This window comes from Protomyctophum parallelum (assembly GCF_964188405.1).
Source record: "Protomyctophum parallelum genome assembly, chromosome: 7".
Taxonomy (NCBI): Eukaryota; Metazoa; Chordata; class Actinopteri; order Myctophiformes; family Myctophidae; genus Protomyctophum; species Protomyctophum parallelum.
The window spans coordinates 31,046,490-31,066,743 of record NC_139705.1 but is presented as its reverse complement, the minus strand read 5'-3'; the positions used below and the strand labels follow the sequence as shown (position 1 = coordinate 31,066,743).

The following is a 20,254-nucleotide window of genomic DNA, read 5'->3' as shown; positions in this document are numbered from 1 at the left end:
GAATAAGACCTGGTACTTAAGACACGCAAAATACAGCCCATAGTGTGTAACGATTTGTGGGATTTTTGGACAGAGGGGGTTACTACCTGTGAGTGGGGAGTGTTGGCTGATGAATGAATATCAACATCCTAATACATCCTAATACTGGGGGGTCAAATTATGACAGGCAATTCCTGCTGTCAAAAAACACTTCGTTTGAAAAGCCCCATTTCAATCGTTGGCACCCAGGGAGTGTGTGTGCAATATTTGGCACCGGTTAACGGTGCCGGAGATTAGCTGTTAACAGATGGACGGACGGATAGTGGCAATATTAAACCCTTTGAGCTGGTAGACAAACTAGGGCTTGAAAATCCCCTCTCTGAATCTCCCTTTGTCGAGGACATTAGGATAAAATTATTGTTAAGCTCAAGTCAGATGAAATCTCCCATATAGTGCAGCATGTACTACGATGACACATTGCATCTAGGTGATGTCTCAGTCACTCACAGAGGTTTCTAATTAAGCTGTTTAACCAAAGTAATTTGACTGCTGGAGAGGAGGCACCGGCATGAAAGACAGCATCATTGACCTTCTGTCACATCTCAACGGAACGGAGACAGGAAAGGTTTCCCCTGCAAACACGACAGGCAACCGGCACAAAGGGGCCGGGGCGCCAAGTACTCGCAAACATGCACAAACATGCAAACACAGGCCACCAAATACCATCTGTGTGTGGCTTCTTTTCTCCTCAGAGCGAGGGGGAACTCGGAGGCACCTAACAATTTGGTCTCACCAATAAAGGCCACAGAGAAGCCAAGTGGAGGGCTGAATAAGAGGGAGCTGGGTGGAGGGCTGGGCCGGGTCGTAAACCGCCGAGAGAGGGGACAAGATAGCACACTGGCCTGTCCCGCCCTGTCAACAGTATGGAGAGTTTGCACTTAGATACTAGGTCACTGCTGGAAACGGTAGAGTGAGTGAGGGTGGGAAGGAGACTGGAAGAAGAAGGCAGTGGCTGGGCCGCACATCACATGCCAACAGTGACCAAATTCCCTCAGCTTACTGGCGGCTCTTGACAACCTGTTTGGGTGAAAATGGCTGTTTACAGGTGGGTAGCAAGGGAACCTCGGTGGGCCCCCTCTGCATTTACACACCTCAGCCAGGTTGAGCTAACTAATATGCCAAACTGAAATGACGAAACTGCTCGGTAGGTGCACGTCATTCAAGTGTTACAACAAACCTGGCGAGTAATTTATTGCTAGGTCACGCACCTATGGAAAATAAGACTTGTGCGTTCCAGAATGCGAGCAACATGATGCAAGAGTGGGAGTAGAGCCTTTGCTGAATGATAAGGGTGGTTGTCTCTAGATGTAGAGTAGAGAGATCTGTTAAATTCCAATGGTCAGACAGACAGACAGACAGACACGCAGGCAGGAAGGCAGCCAGGCAGTCGTCACTTATCCGATGAATCTTTGACAGCAATTGTAAATGATGTGCGTTTGTGGAAAGGTATTGCAACAGAGAGTCTACCTGCTGCTACTACCATTCATTAGGCTGCTGCTTGTATATACTATAAACATTCATGCATTTTGGTGCTGCGCAAACTAAAGGTAACGGTAATATCATGCTGTGCCATAACATTAGGCTTGATTTAGGTCTATGTTAGTTTAGTAACAGACTTTTATATTCCGTCTAAATGTTACATCATTCATGTAGCCTAAGAAGTGTTGTTTTTGTCTCCACCAGGCCGAAGGCATGGGGAGAGAGTATGTTTTGCACTCCGTCCGTCCGTCCGTCCGTCCGTCCGTGTGTGTGTGTGTGTGTGTGTGTGTCCGTGTGTGTGTCCGTCCGTGACCAGCTAATCTCGGCCACCGTTAACCCGGTCGATGCCACATTTTGCACACACACTCCCTGGATGCCAACGATGAACCTCTGCCCCAAACTTTCCAGAACGGCCTGTTATAGCGCCACCAGGAGGCCGCTTTGTGCAAAACAAGTTTTTGCACAGTACACCTACAGATTTTGTCCAAACATCGCGCAAATTGGTAGACAGTCTCTCTAGAGCCATTCAACGAAACCGATCTTTCAGATTTCTCAGACTCCATCCTGATTGGTTAAGATTGGCTTCCAAAGTTCACAGGAGTGCTCAGTTTCAAACAAAATGCTGCAAATCATGAACACATCGCGTGATTCCCGTGAAATTGTGCACCCACATTCCCACTAGGCCGAGGACGAAATGCCACATGAACAATTTCAACTCAGCCTCAAGGTGGCGCTATAACTGGCCGAAAAGTGTTTTTACCTCTAACTGCACGGATCTGTGGATAACTTTGTATGCCAACTCCCTAGAGGCCAAGGAAAAACCTTTGCCTGGAATTTTTCACATTTGCTCATCCTGGTGGAGACCTGTGCCCAGAAGGGCACTTTTTTTTATTGTTTCTGCACTGTAATTTTACTGTCTTATGTTTCTGTTTTATTTTAACTTTAGTTTTCACTGCCTTCAAATGTCCTTTTATACTGTATTTAATATGCTATGTGTCCTGAACACGTGTTTCCTTTAAAGTAGAGGACCTGACTAAGATATGTATGCACTTCATTTAGGAGAGAATATCGCAACTGTTCTTGACTAATATGAACCCCGCGAACAACTTGGGAACTGTGAACAATTCTCTATCCGGGGCGAAATACCCGAAAATGACCACGCCCTTTTAAAAATGACCACTACTTCAAACATGGCTCTATTTTCTAAACCGTTGGAGCTACAGATTTTCTGAGGTGCTCAAAATGTTCAGAATGCTCATGTTTGTTGAATCCGTGCCAAAGCCAGCAACCCTCCGGGTCATCATAGTGGCCAAATCCAATATGGCCGCCAGTCCGCCACCTGAAAAAGGTTTTGTCCAGAACCTTTGAACCACATCAACTATGAATGCAAACTTGGTGTCTAAATCATGTTTTTTGACAATTATAAACATTTTGGAATGATCATCTTCATGACTGGGTGCGGCTGAACCTCTATTTAGAATATTTCAAAGATGGCGACTATCTGACAATTTGTTTTACTTATAAACTTGGTGTCTATTTTGTGCTTTTTGAGCATTAGAAACACATTGGAATGCTCATATTTATGATTAAATCCATCTAGAGCACTCTTATTTGCTTATTACAAATACTGTATGGCCTATATCAAAAATGTTTCATCCATATGGAGAAAAGAAACAACCTGTATACATAATGTAATTTTAAGAAACAATAGAATAGCATAATAATATCATGATCAATTATGCTGAGCATTAGTCAAATGTGTATCAAATTTTAACAGTAGACCTATGTTTACACACATACACACACACACATGCTCCGTCCTTTTGATTCCTCATGGAAAATACTTTTTTTGTCCTGGTCATACAACTTCTATATATCGAGGTGCAAATTATTCCAGCTTTGCAGAATTTTCTTTTTGTCCACTAGGCCTTTCATGACTGTTGCAGCCTCAGTGGAGGAGGATGGTGCAAGCTTTACTGGCATCTACAAAATGAGTCCAGTAAGGTTCCCAAGTCTTAGCCATGGAGTCAGTGACCAGCCCAATGTACTGAAACGTTGGGATGTAGTGGCCTTTAGACAAGCTGAATCAAGTACAATTGGGTAGGAGGAATGGACTTGCGACCATTTGTTTGACCAACATCAGCCTTCCCTGACTATGGGAAAAGGAGTGCAGGAATCTCACATAAACCCTGGTCACTCTCACCTTGGAGCCTGAAAAGATCAACTCCGATTTCCATGTCCAAAGATTGGCCAGAATATGTAGTGTATTTGTCTTATTATGTAATGTCATTGCCGCTATTATAAAGCCCCCCCAGGTACAAACACCCCTGTCATAGAGGGACTGAGAAAGCCACTGTATGGCTTCATCTACTTTGCTATGGCTACAACTCTTGCTGTATATGACGATGACCATACGGCAATCTCTGGACATGGCAATCAGAGTTGATCTTTTCAGGCTCCAAGTCCAAGGTGAGAGTGAGATTATTCTGCACTCCTTTTCACATAGTCATGGAAGGCTGATGTTGGTCAAACAAATTGTAGCAAGTCCCTTGAGAACCTTCCTCCTACCCAAGCTACATTGATCCAGCTTGTCAAAAGGCCACTACATTCCAAATTTCAGTACATTGGGCTGGTCACTGACTCCATGACTAAGACTTGGGAACATTACTGGACCCATCTTGTAGATGCCAGCCAGTAAAAGCTCCTCCACTTAGGCTGCAACAGTCATGTAGGCCTATTGGACACAGAAAATTATGCAAAGCTGGAATCCTTTGCACCTCGATATATAGAAGTTGTATGATCAGGACCAAAAATACGTCTTCTCCGTGAGGACTCTAAAGGGCAGAGCGCATGGTGTGACGGAGCGCATGGTGTGTGTGTGTACACGCACTCTACACTCTACACTCAAATCCGGATGAAACTTCATGTTACAAACTTACATAACATTTTTGATATAGGCCATATAGTATTTGTAATAAGCAAAGCAGAGTGCTCTAGATGGATTTAATCATGAATATAAGCATTCCAATGTGTTTCTAATGCTCAGAAAGCACAAAATAGACACCAAGTTTACAAATTGTCAGATAGTCGGCATCTTTGAAATATGCAAAATAGAGGTTCAGCCACACCCAGTCATACAGACAAGTAAGACGCGCAAACGCGGGAAGTGAACGCAGCTCGTAAATTGCAATAACAACAATTAGAATCAATTACGTACTTTTTTTTTCTTTTTAGTTAGTAATTTTTTTAAGTTTTCTACTGTGTGTGTGTGTGTGTGTGTGTGTGTGTGTGTGGTTGTTTGTGTGTGTGTGTGTGTGTGTGTGTGCGTGTGTGTGTGTGTGTGTGAGTGTGTGTGTGTGTGTATGAAGTGCATACATATCTTAGTCAGGTCCTAGACTATTAAGGAGATAGGTGTTTAACGTTGATTCAAATGTACTTTTACGCGTTTCCTTTATTTTATGTTTTATATAATGCACATTGAATTGCCTTGTTTGTTGTAATGTACTACATTTGGTTAATAGTTTCTACGGCAAGGGCCTGTAGAGATTCTGTGCTCATTCTCCCTAATGATCTCACCAAACAGCATGAAGGGTTGTAGTTCGAAGTCGTGCGTCACGCCTGAGCAACGCTATGGCAACTAGAACAACTGGCAGGCCGATTCTCACAGTCCAATCAAAGTGGTGAAGTCAGCAGGGATAATGGCACTTTGCTTTTGGCCAAATACCATTTCACACAGAGCTTTGGGTTTTTTACTTCACACTGAGAAAGCATTCATTAGTAAAACAAATGTTAATAGTGAAGATGGTGGCTTGACGGCCCGGGTATTGGAGGAGACTTGAGGCTATCTTCACCCTCCCCCTTAGCAGAGAGTGCTCGTAGAGAGTGTGGGGAACTGGGAATTGGCTTAATTATTAAATTTGGATATTTTTGTTTTTTTGCATGGGTTGCTCAACAACATACATATAGTATTTTCATAGTTTGCCAGGCCCTGAGATCTCGGTCATTGAAAAAAAATATACGCATGAATATAAATTGTGCCTATGGCTGTCTGGCATCATTGTATAGCATTACAGGGTGGCACAGGAAAACGTTTAACACACGAAAAATGCTAAACATACATAATAAATGGTAAATGGTGCATTTATATAGCGCCTTTATCCAAGGCGCTCTACATAGATTGTGCATTACATTCACCCATTCACCCATTCACACACACACACACACACACACATTCATACACCGATGGCGGCGGAAACCATGCAAGGCACCAACCAGCACATCAGGAGCAATTAGGGGTTCAGTGTCTTGCTCAAGGACACTTCGACACTAACTCTGGGGGAGCCCGGGTTCGAACTGGCAACCTTGCGGTTATCATCCAGCCACTCTACCCCTGAGCCACCACCGCACCAGGAGTCTGGGACTGTAAAGAGCGTCTTCCTGTATCTCCTTACCTTCATAATGTTGTCCAGGGTGAAGCCAGAGTTGTTGGTGCCCACCTCAGCCAGCAACTTCTCAAGCAGCTCGGTGCGGCTCAGGGCCAGGCGTGTGGGGAAGTTGGACTTGAATGGCTTGACGAGTTCACCGGGAATCAGCTGCAGTGTCCGCATCTCTTTCAGAAGAGCCATTTCCTGTGCCAGGAACAGTCGGGGTACATATAGCATTAACATTTTCAATAATTACTTTATGGTGACAAGGAACCACAGGTTAAATTATAAACACTGCTGCATTTGCAATAGAACCTATTGTCAGACATTTTAAATGACAAGCCAATCATGTGTGACGCTTTGATTCGTCATTTCAACACCAGCCTTTGGCCCGGAGGGAAATCCTGACAGAGTGTTGCAAGTAGGAACCATTCAAGTGTGACGGAAGAACGTTCATGGAAATTCTTCACTTTGCCATTTCGGTGTCAACAGATGAGTGGAATGTGTGTGTGTGTGTGTGGGGGGGGGGGGGGGGGGGGGAGATACACACTTCAGTCCAATCCAGGGTCTTTCCTTTTATTAAGTCCTTGAATTGTCAGAAAAGAGGGATGTTTGCGCGTGCAATAATCAAACACTACTTTGCCTTGTCTATAACAAAGGGGCATTCATTGGTCTGGACGTTCCATCACAGCTAGCCCTTAATGGCTCCAGAGGGGACGGGCAGTGACTTAACAAGGTTGAGTCACATGGCACGGCCCTGAGATAGGTCTGGTCCAAGTGTCATTGAATCAGCGGCTAACAGAGACGGAGGACGCCTTTCCCAATGCACTCACCTAAACACACACACACACACACACACACAAATAGCAACGGGCAATGCAGTATAGCTGTCTATCTGTTCATCTCTCACCTATTGCAGAAAATAGTCATACTAATGCCACGAATAGCCGAGCTACAGGCTCATGTAGATCGGCTATTTTCGGGGCACGAGGGTTGTATTTAACTACCACATGTCAAGTGTGTATGGCGGCTAAATAACTTCCCACACCTTTTCGTTTTGTGCTGAAGGTCACACATGCACGTAGTATATGCACACATGCGTGCACAATCACACACATGCGCACACAAATGTACGCACACAAATGTACACACACACACACACACACACACACACACACACACACACACACACACACACACACACACACACACACACACACACACACACACACACACTGTCTGTTCTGTTTTGTAGGCTCAGAGGAGGTTGTCTAAACAGCCCCGGGCTGGCTGACTACAACCCAGGGCTTGTTGGAGTCGTGGTAGGACATGACAACACTTCAGACATCTCCTAACATCTCATCTGTGTGTACAGTACTAGCTACAGTACAAGTCACTCAACATGGAGCTGCTGAAGGACACATCCTCCTACTGCCTGCTTCACTTCCGGAATCATTCGGAAATATACACTCATTATATATACACTCACATTATTAATTAGCACAAATTATTAAATGAGTGCAGTGGTCGTCTGGGAGCACTCAGAGCCCACACTGACCACTCTTCAAAAAAAAATTTTATTTCCCTTTCTTCTTTGAGAAAGCCTACCATTCGGTCATACAGCTACATGTCATTGTGTATTGCGTATGTGCATTGTGTGGTCTTGCATAGAACTGTTAAGCCTGTTCCATTCAAAAACATATTTCTGTAAGATACTGTATGGAAGTTTATCATCACTGAAATCTGAAGCATCTCTTTGCATCTCTGCACAATTTTGGAGAAGTAAAAACTCCAGAATGGACGTGTATAACTAGAACAGTGTTGTTATGCGTGGTCCTGTTGGTTTGATAGCTTTCACCATGAAATGTAAAATAACTTTTTATGGTCTCGTCCTCGCAGCAGCTTTTGTATTAACTTGTAATGAAATGTACCCATTCTACATACTGTGAATAACATTTTCAATCAATCAGTCAAAAGCCAAACCACAGGACCGTGTGTTTTTCTCTGTACATCTTTCATGATGATCCGAAACATCTGATGATTCAGTGCTCATTGCTTTGGCAATGAGCGGCGGCAGTGGTGGCTCAGGGGTAGAGCGGCCCGAACCCGGGCTCCCCCAGAGTTAGTGTTGAAGTGTCCTTGAGCAAGACACTGAACCCCTAATTGCTCCTGATGTGCTGGTTGGTGCCTTCCATGGTTTTCGCCGCCATCGGTGTATGAATGTGTGTGAATGGGTGAATGTAAAGCACAATCAATGTAAAGCGCCTTGGATAAAGGCACTATATAAATGCACCATTTACCATTTAACGAGCACTGCCCGTGTGCGTCCATCACTTGTGGAGCGAGGCATGTACGTGCACAACCAGCAGTGTTGATTTTGACAGTACATTTTGATTTAGTCTCTTGAATAGTTTTCATTTAGTTTTAGTCACCTGGAATCATGTCTTAGTGTTAGTCTAGTTTTTGTCGACTTAAGCGTTATTCATAGCCCTTCTCTGTTTTTACTCACCACCACTCCACGTTATTACAGCTCTGGTGGTCACCTCACCACCGGAGCGGTGGTCACCTCACCACCGAAAATCCAGACTATGAATAGGCCTTAAATCTACTTTTGGCGGGCCTTGATGCCGTCGTAATGACCGATTTTACACTTGCTGAAAATCTACAAAGCTCACGTGTTGAGCTGCAACGAATTGTGAGCTTGTATTTTCAGCATGTAACCAAGTGTAAAATGACTGATACTGGATCTCTTGTCCACTTCCTAACAATTTAGTCTAGATTATATTTGTTATAATATAATAATATATTTAGTCTTAGTTTTAGTCATCATAGTTTAGTTTTAATTGAGTTTCCGTTTATTTTTTGTCAGGGAAAAAAGGTAGTCGACGAACATTTTGTCATAGTATTAGTCAGCAAAATCAACACTGCCAACCAGTGCCCGGGCACCTACCCAATTCCCTTCATAGGAGACATTTCCCTCTTTTATGCCTTTGAATAACACATAGCAGCAGAAGGAAGAGAAATATGTGCGAGTGAAGAAATGTAGTACTGACCTGGCCCAAAGTGGGAAATTGCTAGGTGTTTTAACAGGTTATGGCTCTTCCAAGTTCCACCATCAGTGTGCGGCAGGCAGCGCAACACACTTTAACCACTTAATCCCTATACAACTTAATCGTACGACAGATAGCGGAAATAACCAATATATAAGCACGGTGACATGTTGACACTGAAGTTTTCCCTTTTGAGATCTTTTTGAAAGTTTGCAAGGAAGCCAAACAAAAATAAGTTTTACTCTTATGTACCTGTACACAAGATGTAACAATAAAGTACAACCTTGAACCTATATAAATAATGACATTAGGGATTTAGGGAAATTAATGGAATTTTGCACCGTGAGTGAAACCACACACATTCAGCACTCTAAATTCCTATGATTTGCCAACCAACAGGCAATACAAAACCCATTTAGATGCTTCTGTATAAAATGTGGCTTGGATTGTGGACATTTCAGAGCAAGTGCTACTATACAGTACATGTCACTGGAGGTATCAAGTGGCCATTGAATAATGCCCACTCTCAGCCCTGAGCAGATGTACTATCTTGACATCCCCCCCAAAGATGTAAGATACACAATATAACTCCCACCTTTGTATAGATATAGTAATTCCATATTTAAAGTATCTTTCTAATTGTTTGACAATTACACAAATAATAGGTTGTTCGGTGTCACCAAAAGGTGCCTGGTTTCACACCGTTTGAGGGTCATCTTAGCATTATTCATGGCTCTCTACTCCAATTGGCTGGCAGCGTTCCTGGTCACACCCCCTCTCTTGTTTCTCTCAGGGGAGTTTTTGGCAACAATAGCTGCTTTTTTCAGTCAGTCTGACAGCCAACAACAGAACAGTGCACACTTCCAATGACGGCTTTAATTGTCATTTTGCTTCACTCAACTCAAGTATGATGAGAACTGTTCTTCATAGAGCTTTTTCAGCTTGGAATATGCTCCCCTTTTCTTTTAAAACGTTACTTAACTGATGAGTCCTTTATAGATGTAATTGTTTTTAGGTTTTTCTTGTAACTTATTTTTATTTTATTTTTTTGTATTTTGTGTAAACACTGTATTTGTGACTATTGGTTGTTGTTCTTCACCGTTTTAGCTGATTGTCTGTTTTAATTTTCAATTATCATCAGTTTTAATTGTATACAAAAGTATACAAAGTGCTCATTCCCCTCTATGTGAGGTTATTTGTGCCATTTCCAAAACATTAAAAAGCTGGTGGAAATGGTGAGTACCACCAGTTTGTCATACTTTTACAGCACTTAAATTACATCATAAGTATGTATGCAACCCAAGTCCAGACAAATGCTGTTTATCTCAGTGGTTCCCAAACCTTTTCATGTTAAGGACCCCCAAATTGACACTAATTAGCCAGCGGACCCCCATTTGAAAAGATATGCCAGGAACCCCTCTAGCAGTGATTCTCAACCCGTTTAATTTCAAGGCATTTCTATCTCTGGGACCCCCAATTTATATAAAGAAAATCAATAATTTAACTCTGAGAGTGTACAAATGTAACCATTTGTTACATTTGTACACTCCCTTATGGGTACACAGACCCAAACTATCAGCTGTTTAGCTGGGGACCCCCTGGAACTCCCTCAAGGACCCCTGGGAGTCCCCGGACCCCACTTTGGGAACCGCACTGGTTTATTTAACACCTCCCCTGTAAAAGGGCTCCTACTGGTTTCCTCTCTTCACAGCCAGTGCTCTCTCTTATCGGCTAGTTCTGAAGTTACCCGTTTGCCTGCCCAGAGCCCTGACCGCAATGCCCTCTGAGTCAAACTGTAGTTGATGCGGCGACAAATAAAAAATCACCCCCAAGTACCACGAAACAGGAGACACACCCTGGATTTACAGCCTTGCCGGAGTACATCCTGGCCTGCTAATTTATAGTGTATAGTATGTAAGCTTTCTTCCTTTGATATCGTTGCACCTCAAGTGGCTGTGAGTGTGGATGACAATCCTTGGTGTTTCGAGCATGGCAGTGAACAGTATCATTGTGTCTTTTAAATTACGGGTTACAAGGACATGTGAAAAGCCCGCCGGAGCCATGCGGTGCAGCACTGGTTCCCATACAGTGGGTCGGGACACATTTCTGCGGTCGTGGGCACATTTTTTATGGGTCCCTTTATTTATTTGTATCCTACATTATGTTTTTAATTAATATTATTTTAAAACATTTACAAAAAAAAAGCTTGTAGATCAGCTAGTTTCACTAGGTCGGGTCCCGGGCAAACGTTTGGGTCACGGGCAAAAAAAGTTTGGGAAGCGCACATGTGGTTTTACAGTTGAGTTACCAGTATGAAGGCGATGGCCGTGGCCCTGAGGCGGCTGGCTCTGTCTCCGCTCCTGGCCAGCAGGCTGGGCCATGTCTGCTCCAGGCAGTGGCTGGCCTCGGCCCGGCCACCCTGCTGCAGACCCAGGCCCGGGATCCGCTGGCTCAGCAGCAAGCGCAGCAGCTTCAGGGAGGCTTGGAAAACCTGACAGGGGGAAGAAGAAGAAGAGCACGCAGAAAACAGCTTCATTGGAATGCTCAGTTGACTTTCCAAGACAAATCTAGCACGAGGGTGAAGGCAATTAGCGGGCTGGTTAGAGTTGGAGACGTGTGGTCTGAGCTCTACGCACAGCTGGCCAATGGCCGGGTCGCAGTCAGGTATTGAAGCTTTGCTACAAAACCCAATTGTGTTTTTTTCTCTTTCACATCATTTCAGGTGCTAGATAAGTTAGCCAACTGGTCACAACTGACAACCTTTTTGAACATTTAATTTGACACAGACAAAGATGTTAGTTTTGGCTATTACTTGATTATAGGAGGACACTATTATTAAAAGGTAAGGTAAGTGATTTTCTTTGGTTAAAATAAGTGTTAAAAAGCTCTATATTGTGATATTGCTATAGAGTGTTTGTTCAGTAACAGGCGTCTAAACAGACGTTTAAACAGAAAATGCATTTTCGTTTTGGGATGACAATTTTATCCAATCAGGATAGAGGACTCAGTCAGGATACAGATCCCATTCTGGGCGGGAACCCATTTTGGTGTTTTGAGGATTATGTTATACTTTAGCTATTGAAAAGCTCGCTACGAGCTTGTAGATCTGCTATTTTTTTTTAATCGTGAAAATGTGCTGCAAATCTTTGAATATATATTCAAGAAAAAGCAGACAAATACAATAAGGGACCAAAGTCCCTTCAGGCTTGGCCCCTTAATTAAGCTGTCCTCTCTCCTGATTGGCTGAAAGTTTGTCACTTACCTGAACATGTATTATTCTGTTTATTAAAGAGCTGGAGAGACAGGGAGACCCCTGTTACTGAACAAACACTCTACTATAGCAAGGATTACTATCATAATAAAGTGAATTAACCTTTTAACAAAATAAACTTTTGTTTTAACCAAGAAATATCACTTACCCTACCTTTAACATGAGTCATGTTAGGGCTTTCACTTGTGATTTTTACTAGTTGACTAGTTGCCTAGTTGGGGTGCATACTTAGTTTAGACTAGTCATTGGTTAGACCTAAGGTTGGTAAGGGGTGCGTTAAAACGACCGGATTAAGGTTGGTGAGGGGTGCGTTAAAACGACCGGATTAAGGTTGGTGAGGGGTGCGTTAAAACGACCGGATTAAGGTTGGTGAGGGGTGCGTTAAGGGTTGGGAGAGGGTTAAGGTTAGGTTTAGGTGGGCTGCCCCATGGGAGGTTAGGGTTAGGGTGAGGGTTTGAGATAGGTTGTAGGACTAATGACTGGTCTAACCAATGGTCTAACCAAAGGTCTAAACTAAGTACTGCACCCGACTAGTAGTCGACTAGTTGTTTAACTGGGGTCTAGGCCAACTTTAATTAGGCCTACCAATAATGTAAATAAAACAACTTTTTTAAATAATATTTGTACATTTAAAAACATTGGTGACTATAACTATAATCTAGCTGATCTTGAGGCCTACAAAAACGGGAGAAACCCCTTTTTTTCCTCCTTATCAACTAGTCAACTAGTACCAACGAGGTCAACTAGTGGATTTACTAGTCGACTAGTTGAATAGTCGACTAGTTGCTTAAAACCCTAGTAACAGCTATAGTTATTTCAGCAATTTACGGTATGGCTAGGATTAGGAAAATAAATCACACAGATTATTGCGGGACTTTTTTCATTAGCATACAAGCTGTACAAGGCTTGTAGCAAGGGGTAATAAGGGCATCCTTGTCACATAATGTTTGTTTAAGGAAGCTAACGCTAGGAGAGGGAGTGGGGCTTAACATACGGGACAGGGGAAACATTGTGTGTGTGTGTGTGTGTGTGCGTGCGTGCGTGCATAACCAGTATAACCTCTAGGTTGTGCTTGTAACAGGAATCGTTTATTAAACGGAAACATTATTAATCAAAAGACTCCGACAGAAACATAGGTTAACATATCTGATGACAGTCAATCACAACAATCACCTCTTTTCAATTAAGAAAGGCCTACATTGATATCCTCATATCGCCTTTTTTAGCCTGTGACCCAAAAGAGAAAGTAGACCCACGACCCAAAGTAGTGAAAATAGCAGATCTACAAGCTCACAATGCGTCGCTTCGCGCCGCGCCGTGAGCTTGTACATCGCCTATTTTCACATTTGTTTTCTAATTTATGGATTTTCTTAGATTTTTTTCTTTTACTTAAAATAAAATCTTGTATTCATTCATGAACACATTAGATTGTTTGGGGAATATATTTTTTGAAGATGTTTTGAAATTATAATAATTAAAAACTAAATGTGGGAAACCAGAAATAAAGGGACCCATATAAAAATGTGTCCGCGACCCAGGAATGGGTCCCGACCCACTGTTTGGGAAACAGTGACCTAGAATCCTCAAGAAAACAAAATCTCTCGATTGGAGATTTAAAATGACCACTTCCAAACCAACATTCAACAAAGGCATGAGAGGACCAAAACAAATGGCATACGGTAAATAAGTATCAATAACACACCCCGTGAAGCCTTCATGGAGATTTATTGGTTTCCGTTGTATTCTCGAGACAATTTGATGACCGGGTCATCGGTAGGGAATGGAGCTCGAAACCCGATAAACCCGACAAAAATGATGCTTTCTTTTTCTTTTCTTTTTTATCCCACGATTTTGTAACCCATTTTTCACCCCTGTGTCAATCATATAATGTGATCCTGGGCTCTACACACCCTCCACCAACCTAGTCCCCATATATGGGGGACAAGGGGAGAGCAACGGACTTGAACTCATGCTTCCTTCATGCCTGAGTGTCCAAGTTGCTCCTTTACACCTGACAGGGGGGAGTTTCCCTGGTTGGACGTAGCGCGTGGAAGGAACACGTTATTCCAACCAGTTCCTTTCCCCTCCATCAGGCGCCCCGGCTGGCCAGGGGAAGGCAGTTTAGTGACCAGGATTACTGCATGTTTTTTGTGAGAGTACCTACCCTAGGGGACACGGGGAGAACATGCAAACTCCACACAGAAAGGCCCTTTCGACAACCCCGCCTTCGGGTATGGGCACTGATGATGCGGAGGAGGAAACACGCCGCCAGCGCACACAGCGTCCCGAGCGGGAATCGAACCCAGGACCTTCTAGCTGTGAGGCAACAGCACTACCAACTGTGCCACCGTGCCTCCCCCGAAAAAAATTATGCTTAAAGTGATGGTACACACAACCAGCAAACAGTTTCTTCAATATTTGCTGCATTTTCCAAAAGTAAAAAAGGTCAAATGCCTTCCGTCTGTTATTTAAAGTACTGTATTTGAAGGCCCTAGTAAAAATTACTGGTTTTGTTCAGAATTTATCGTCGTCTCCCGTCTTTCCACAAAATATTAGACAATGCTCGATGGTGGGCTCGATAAGAACCTGGCTCGATAAGAACCCGGCTCGATAAGCCTGATCGATAAGGAGCTCCATCCCTAGTCATCGGTCAACAGGAGACTCATAGGAAACTCGAGTCTTCGCGATTCTGCCGGTTATCACATTATTGGCTCAGGAATGCGACAAAAAAATAAAACTCGCCAAATTCAAGGCTTCATGGGGATGTGTAATTACTAATTGATAGAAAATAAGTCCCTTTTTGGTAGGTGAACTACTCATTTAAGGTGGTTTAAGTTTGTTTTTCTCCGCAAGATGCACAAAACACTCTATTTAGGACCCACATATTCATTTATCACTCCACCATTCACATGGAAACCTGTGGCCAGATTTGGCCCGGATGTGAAACACGGCTGGCTCTCATCTGTGTGGTCCGAGCAGGCTTTGGCTCAGTTCTGCAGACGGCAGAGCACCAGGCGTGGAGCCAAACAGGCCCTGGCTCAGCTCTGCCGTTTGCAGTTGCACATTATATGAACACAGGGGCCTTAAGCTCCGGTATGAAATAGAGATACACTGGCTAATTCGCTCATTAAAGGGGATCATGTTTTGAGACTCACAGATGGCACTTGATCAGGGAGAGCCTTCTTCACCAGGAAGACTGCAGCTCTTATCATGTTTCTCAGCTCTTCCTTGGAGGTGCTGGCTGGCACTTCTGACAGCTTCTTATGAACAGCCAACAGGGCGTCCTCTCGGTAGGACCAGCTTTTGGAATACGCCCCCGCCACCTGGAGTTTGTGACAGTGTGCAACAGGAGTTACCTGGGGGGGTTGTGGGGATTGTTGGTTTCGTTGATATTAATTTAGGAACAGATGTTACAAACAAAACAACAACTCAGGGGCAGAATCTCACTGGCTGTGCAATCCGTCTTATCGTTTAAACATAGCCTGCAACAACGTAATAAACGTGACATGCATGAGGTGAAAGTGTCATTATGAATAGAGATGAATGCCAGAAGATCAGATTTCAGGAAGAGGAAGTTCTCGGGTGACAACCACACATTAGGGTATGTACAGTACAGAAAGCACTATGATGTCATCACAGAACAAACTTTATATAAACAACATTGTAGAAGGATTAGTTGTCTTTCTCAAGGGGAAAAAGGCAGGCCACTTCAACTAAATACTAGGCTGTTGTGGCTCATTTTGGATAACTGAGGCTCATGCAGTTTGGCTCAGCACCAGACAAGGAAGTGTGTGCAAGCATTACCACAAACGCGTATGGGGAACAAACTGAAACAAGTTCCCTATTTCTTCACATCTTAAGCCCGCCAGTATAAATCCACTGAAGTTTTGGTGTGCAACAGCACGTGTAGATATCAGGCTTTACCAGGCCATCCCCGTATATCTCGATGGGGAGGCTGGCCTCTCTCTGGGCCTTCTCAGTCAGGGGCTCTGGCTCCCACGTCCTCCCAGGGCTGCGGGGAGTTCCCTGGGGTTCAGGGGGAAGGGTGAGGTCCTCGGCCGAGCTCTGAGGAGCCTCTCCCGGCCTGTCTTTGCTGTGAAGGGCTGGCAGGGGCCTCTCGTCACTGCTCACCTGAAAGCACAGGGAACATAGAAACATGCAAATGCGATATATGATTGTATTTTGTGTGCATGAATTGTATTATATAATTTATTAAGAATGAATGTATTATAGCACTGTAAATGATGGATAAACAGGTATCATTCGATATTGCTCTTAAATGTGCTGTAAGTGATAGTGCTATTTTCGTTCTCTACCCCCTCCTTCCTCTCAGCTGCTTTTTAGTAAACAGAAAACACATTTCAGGTGGGATTACCAATTTCAATCACTCAGGAGAGAAGAATAAGTTTTATAGAGTTTAGTTCAAAATGTGTCTGCTCATTATTTAGTTTCATCACTTGTTTATTCTGTATCTCCGGAGTTCTCGCTCCCGATTGGATCACTTTGATATCCCAAAACGTTCTGTTTGCTAAAGAGACAGAAAGATTGTTATTGAACATAAACTCTATGGCAATGCTATTGGAACACTTAATTTAAAGGAGCATTGAGTGATTTGGGTGATTTGGAAACCCCCCCCCCCCCGGTCTTCCCCGGTAACAAGATGTGCACATGCACGCACTACTACAGAGAGGGGGACACGCGACAGGCCAACAGCACGCACACCAAAGCCTGCCCCCGCTCGATCGTGATTGGCGGAAGGCCCCTCTCTATCCTGATTGGATGAAGGCTGGGCCACCTATAGCCAAAAACTAAACCTACGTTCTTTTTTTACCCCAGGGCTTAACTGGGGACACGGAGGAACTCCTTATATGGTCAGCACACTCTATAGTAGGGAGGATTATCACAATAAAACAAAAAAATAAGTTATATTTAAATTAAGTGAAATCACTGAATATACATTTAACAAACAAACAAAAAAAAATCACTTTAAAATATTTTTTGGGACATTTTCAAGTCTTTATTTGATCGCTATAGACCAATTATTTGTTTACAAACATTGGGACTGGGTGCAAGGGTGACTGTTTCATGTAATCAATTCCCAACAGATCTCCAAACCTGTTGTTTTGGGGAGCGCTGGTTTCAGTTCATTCAACCTCCTCTTGTGTGTTGCCTAGTGAGGTGCACCCAGGAGACATTTATACTTCAAAGCGCAAACAGTATTGCGCACAGAGAACAGCTGATATACAAGCTCACATCGCATCGCGGATGCGACTGTTGTGAGCGTAGAGGTCTGCGTGTGCGACACCATCGTGGGACGAAGCATAAATTAAAATTATACTTGATGGGTTGCAGGTGCGCGTGCAGCCAGACAAACAGGCTCTTCATGAGTGCACCACCCATTCTTATGACAGCGACTGGAGGTGTGGTTTTGAGGACAACTGATTTGAATTACTATTATTGTTCAAACACAACAGAAACCAATGGATTATATATTTCAAGGGTGAGAAATCACAATAAAAATCCTGATCATTCTTCCTCCACACTGGGAGAAAAACAGCATCTGAAAGTTTGATGGTGCATTTTTTACACATGAGTGCAGTGAGAACTTTTCCATTGCATCTTATGAGAGGCAGGGTTCTTGTGCTGCCGGTATGCGCGCGCATGCTGTTGCTTATCATTGTGATGTCGTCTGTTAAGGCGTCTATTAGTTATTGTGGAGAGACAAGAAATGGCAACAGAGAGAGATGGACATGAGCAAAGTGCCGCGGGTCTACACAAGGACTGAGTGGTCTACTCTGCACTCTACCAGAAGAGCCACCTGAGCACACAACAATCACCTTCATTTGAAGCGTAGTTGACTACTACTCTAGATGCACAGTACCATTCTTACCGTACCGTTCATTTAACTATGGCAGTGTGCAAATGGAACCAAATGGACCTGTGGCGGGCGTGGTAACATTTTGCACACTACTCTGGGTTAAGCGGTGTGTCCCATGTCCGTCCCAGTGACACTCACTGCTGTAACTCTCATTAGTGTTTTTCTTTCTTTCTTTTTGTCCTGAGTCTACCGTTCAACATCATAACGACGTGAACATTACACCATCTACCTGTATATCACTGAGTCTACCGTTCAACATCATAACGACGTGAACATTATACCATCTACCTGTATATCACTGAGTCTACCGTTCAACATCATGACGACGTGAACATTACACCATCTACCTGTATATCACTGAGTCTACCGTTCAACAGCATGACAACGTGAACATTACACCATCTACCTGTATATCACTGAGTCTACCGTTCAACATCATGATGACGTGAACATTACACCATCTACCTGTATATCACTGAGTCTACCGTTCAACATCATGATGACGTGAACATTACACCATCTACCTGTATATCACTGAGTCTACCGTTCAACATCATGATGACGTGAACATTACACCATCTACCTGTATATCACTGAGTCTACCGTTCAACATCATGACGACGTGAACATTACACCATCTACCTGTATATCACTGAGTCTACCGTTCAACATCATGATGACGTGAACATTACACCATCTACCTGTATATCACTGTTTCCCAAACAGTGGGTTATTGGGACCCGTTTGTGGCCAATTTGTATGGGTCACGACTCAAGTAATAAGAAGCAGCGGAAAATAGCCGATAGTCGAATATCTCTTTTGGGTCACACTCACAGGCTAAAAAGTGTGGGAACCGCTGCTCTATATAATAAAAGACTGACCTGCAGCCACCCAGCTATTAAGCTCTGGTGTCGTCCCAGAGCCAACTGGCACCCCGCTGGTCTTGTACTACGAGGCTCTGAAGACTCGCCTTCGGGCCAGCTTGGCAGCCGCCGGAGGCAACCAACTGTTGCACACTTTTAATTAAATAGTGAAACCCTAACCTGTGGAAGAGCCGGTCCCACTGGCGGTGAGTGAAGAGCACAACCCTCCCCCCGGCTCATAATCCCCCTCCCCACACACACAAACTATTCCATGTTCCACACAGCAACGACCGAGGCTTACGGCAGAGAGACGAAATGACTGACCGGGCAACAGCGAAAGGGACTTAGAATAGCAATGTTTATGCTACTGTATATAGCGCTGAATGTTACAGACAATGAGACCATTTTATTTTTAAGCACGTTGTGAATGAAGATGGATCATTTGTTGTTGTGTTTCTCTGCAGTATATTTGTAATGTTATATTTAATCTGTGTGTATGAGGGCACATAAGGACAACAACTTCCTAGTAAGTCATGCTGTGCATCTGCATATGTGTGCTCTCAGGGCAGCCTTCTCATTGGATAAGGCAGCAGGTATACTCACATCTATCCTGGGTGAGGCGGGGTCACGGGGCGTGGTGGTGGCGGGCTGGCTCGGCGGAGGGACGGCAGGTGTCTGGGAGGACGGAGTAGTTGCAGGGTTCAACTCGTGGACTTCATGGGGAGGCTCGGATTTCCTCTCTGTCCTCAAGGTCTCTGTGGAAACCCGGGGTTTGGGGGCAGCTGGCGGGCGACTGGGAGAAGGCAGGACGGAGGGCAGTGGCTCCAGGGCTGGGGGCGGCTCAGACGGTCTGGTGATCTATCGAGGAGGGTGGAGGAGGGAAGGAAAGCTGGCTCACTGATGGCACATTTATAGCAGTGCAAATCTCACCAATTTATATGAATTGGAAGCACATTGGTCATAGTACTGTAAGTTAATGCCTGGGAGCTGCAAGTAAAAGTGTCCACGCCAGAAAATACTTTTCTCACAACCCATAAATTCCAGACCTCCCATATTTCTGCCCTCTCATTCTCAGTTGCTCAGGTGTTGAAAAGCAAAATGCTCAGTGTTCATTTAAAATGTGAACAAATGTGGCCAAATGGGCCCAGGCCGTAGCGTAACGGTCAGGGCACCGGACTGGTAATCCAGTCGCAGTGTGCCGCGGGTTCGACTCCCGGACCCGACACGGCCTTTACTGCATGTCATCCCCC

General features: G+C 44.0%; 1 protein-coding gene across 1 annotated transcript in view; it reads right to left on the bottom strand.

Annotated features, from left to right (window-relative positions):
- The window catches only part of cep104 (centrosomal protein 104), a 62,067-nt gene that overhangs the window by 23,019 nt on the left and 18,794 nt on the right, over positions 1–20,254 (bottom strand). The window contains exons 9-13 of the mRNA XM_083768738.1: positions 19,608–19,862; positions 16,188–16,394; positions 15,419–15,586; positions 11,301–11,483; positions 5,970–6,146 (exon numbers count right to left, since the gene is read on the bottom strand). Coding sequence (XP_083624864.1) covers positions 5,970–6,146; positions 11,301–11,483; positions 15,419–15,586; positions 16,188–16,394; positions 19,608–19,862 — 990 coding nt within the window. The remainder of the gene's footprint in view (positions 1–5,969; positions 6,147–11,300; positions 11,484–15,418; positions 15,587–16,187; positions 16,395–19,607; positions 19,863–20,254) is intronic.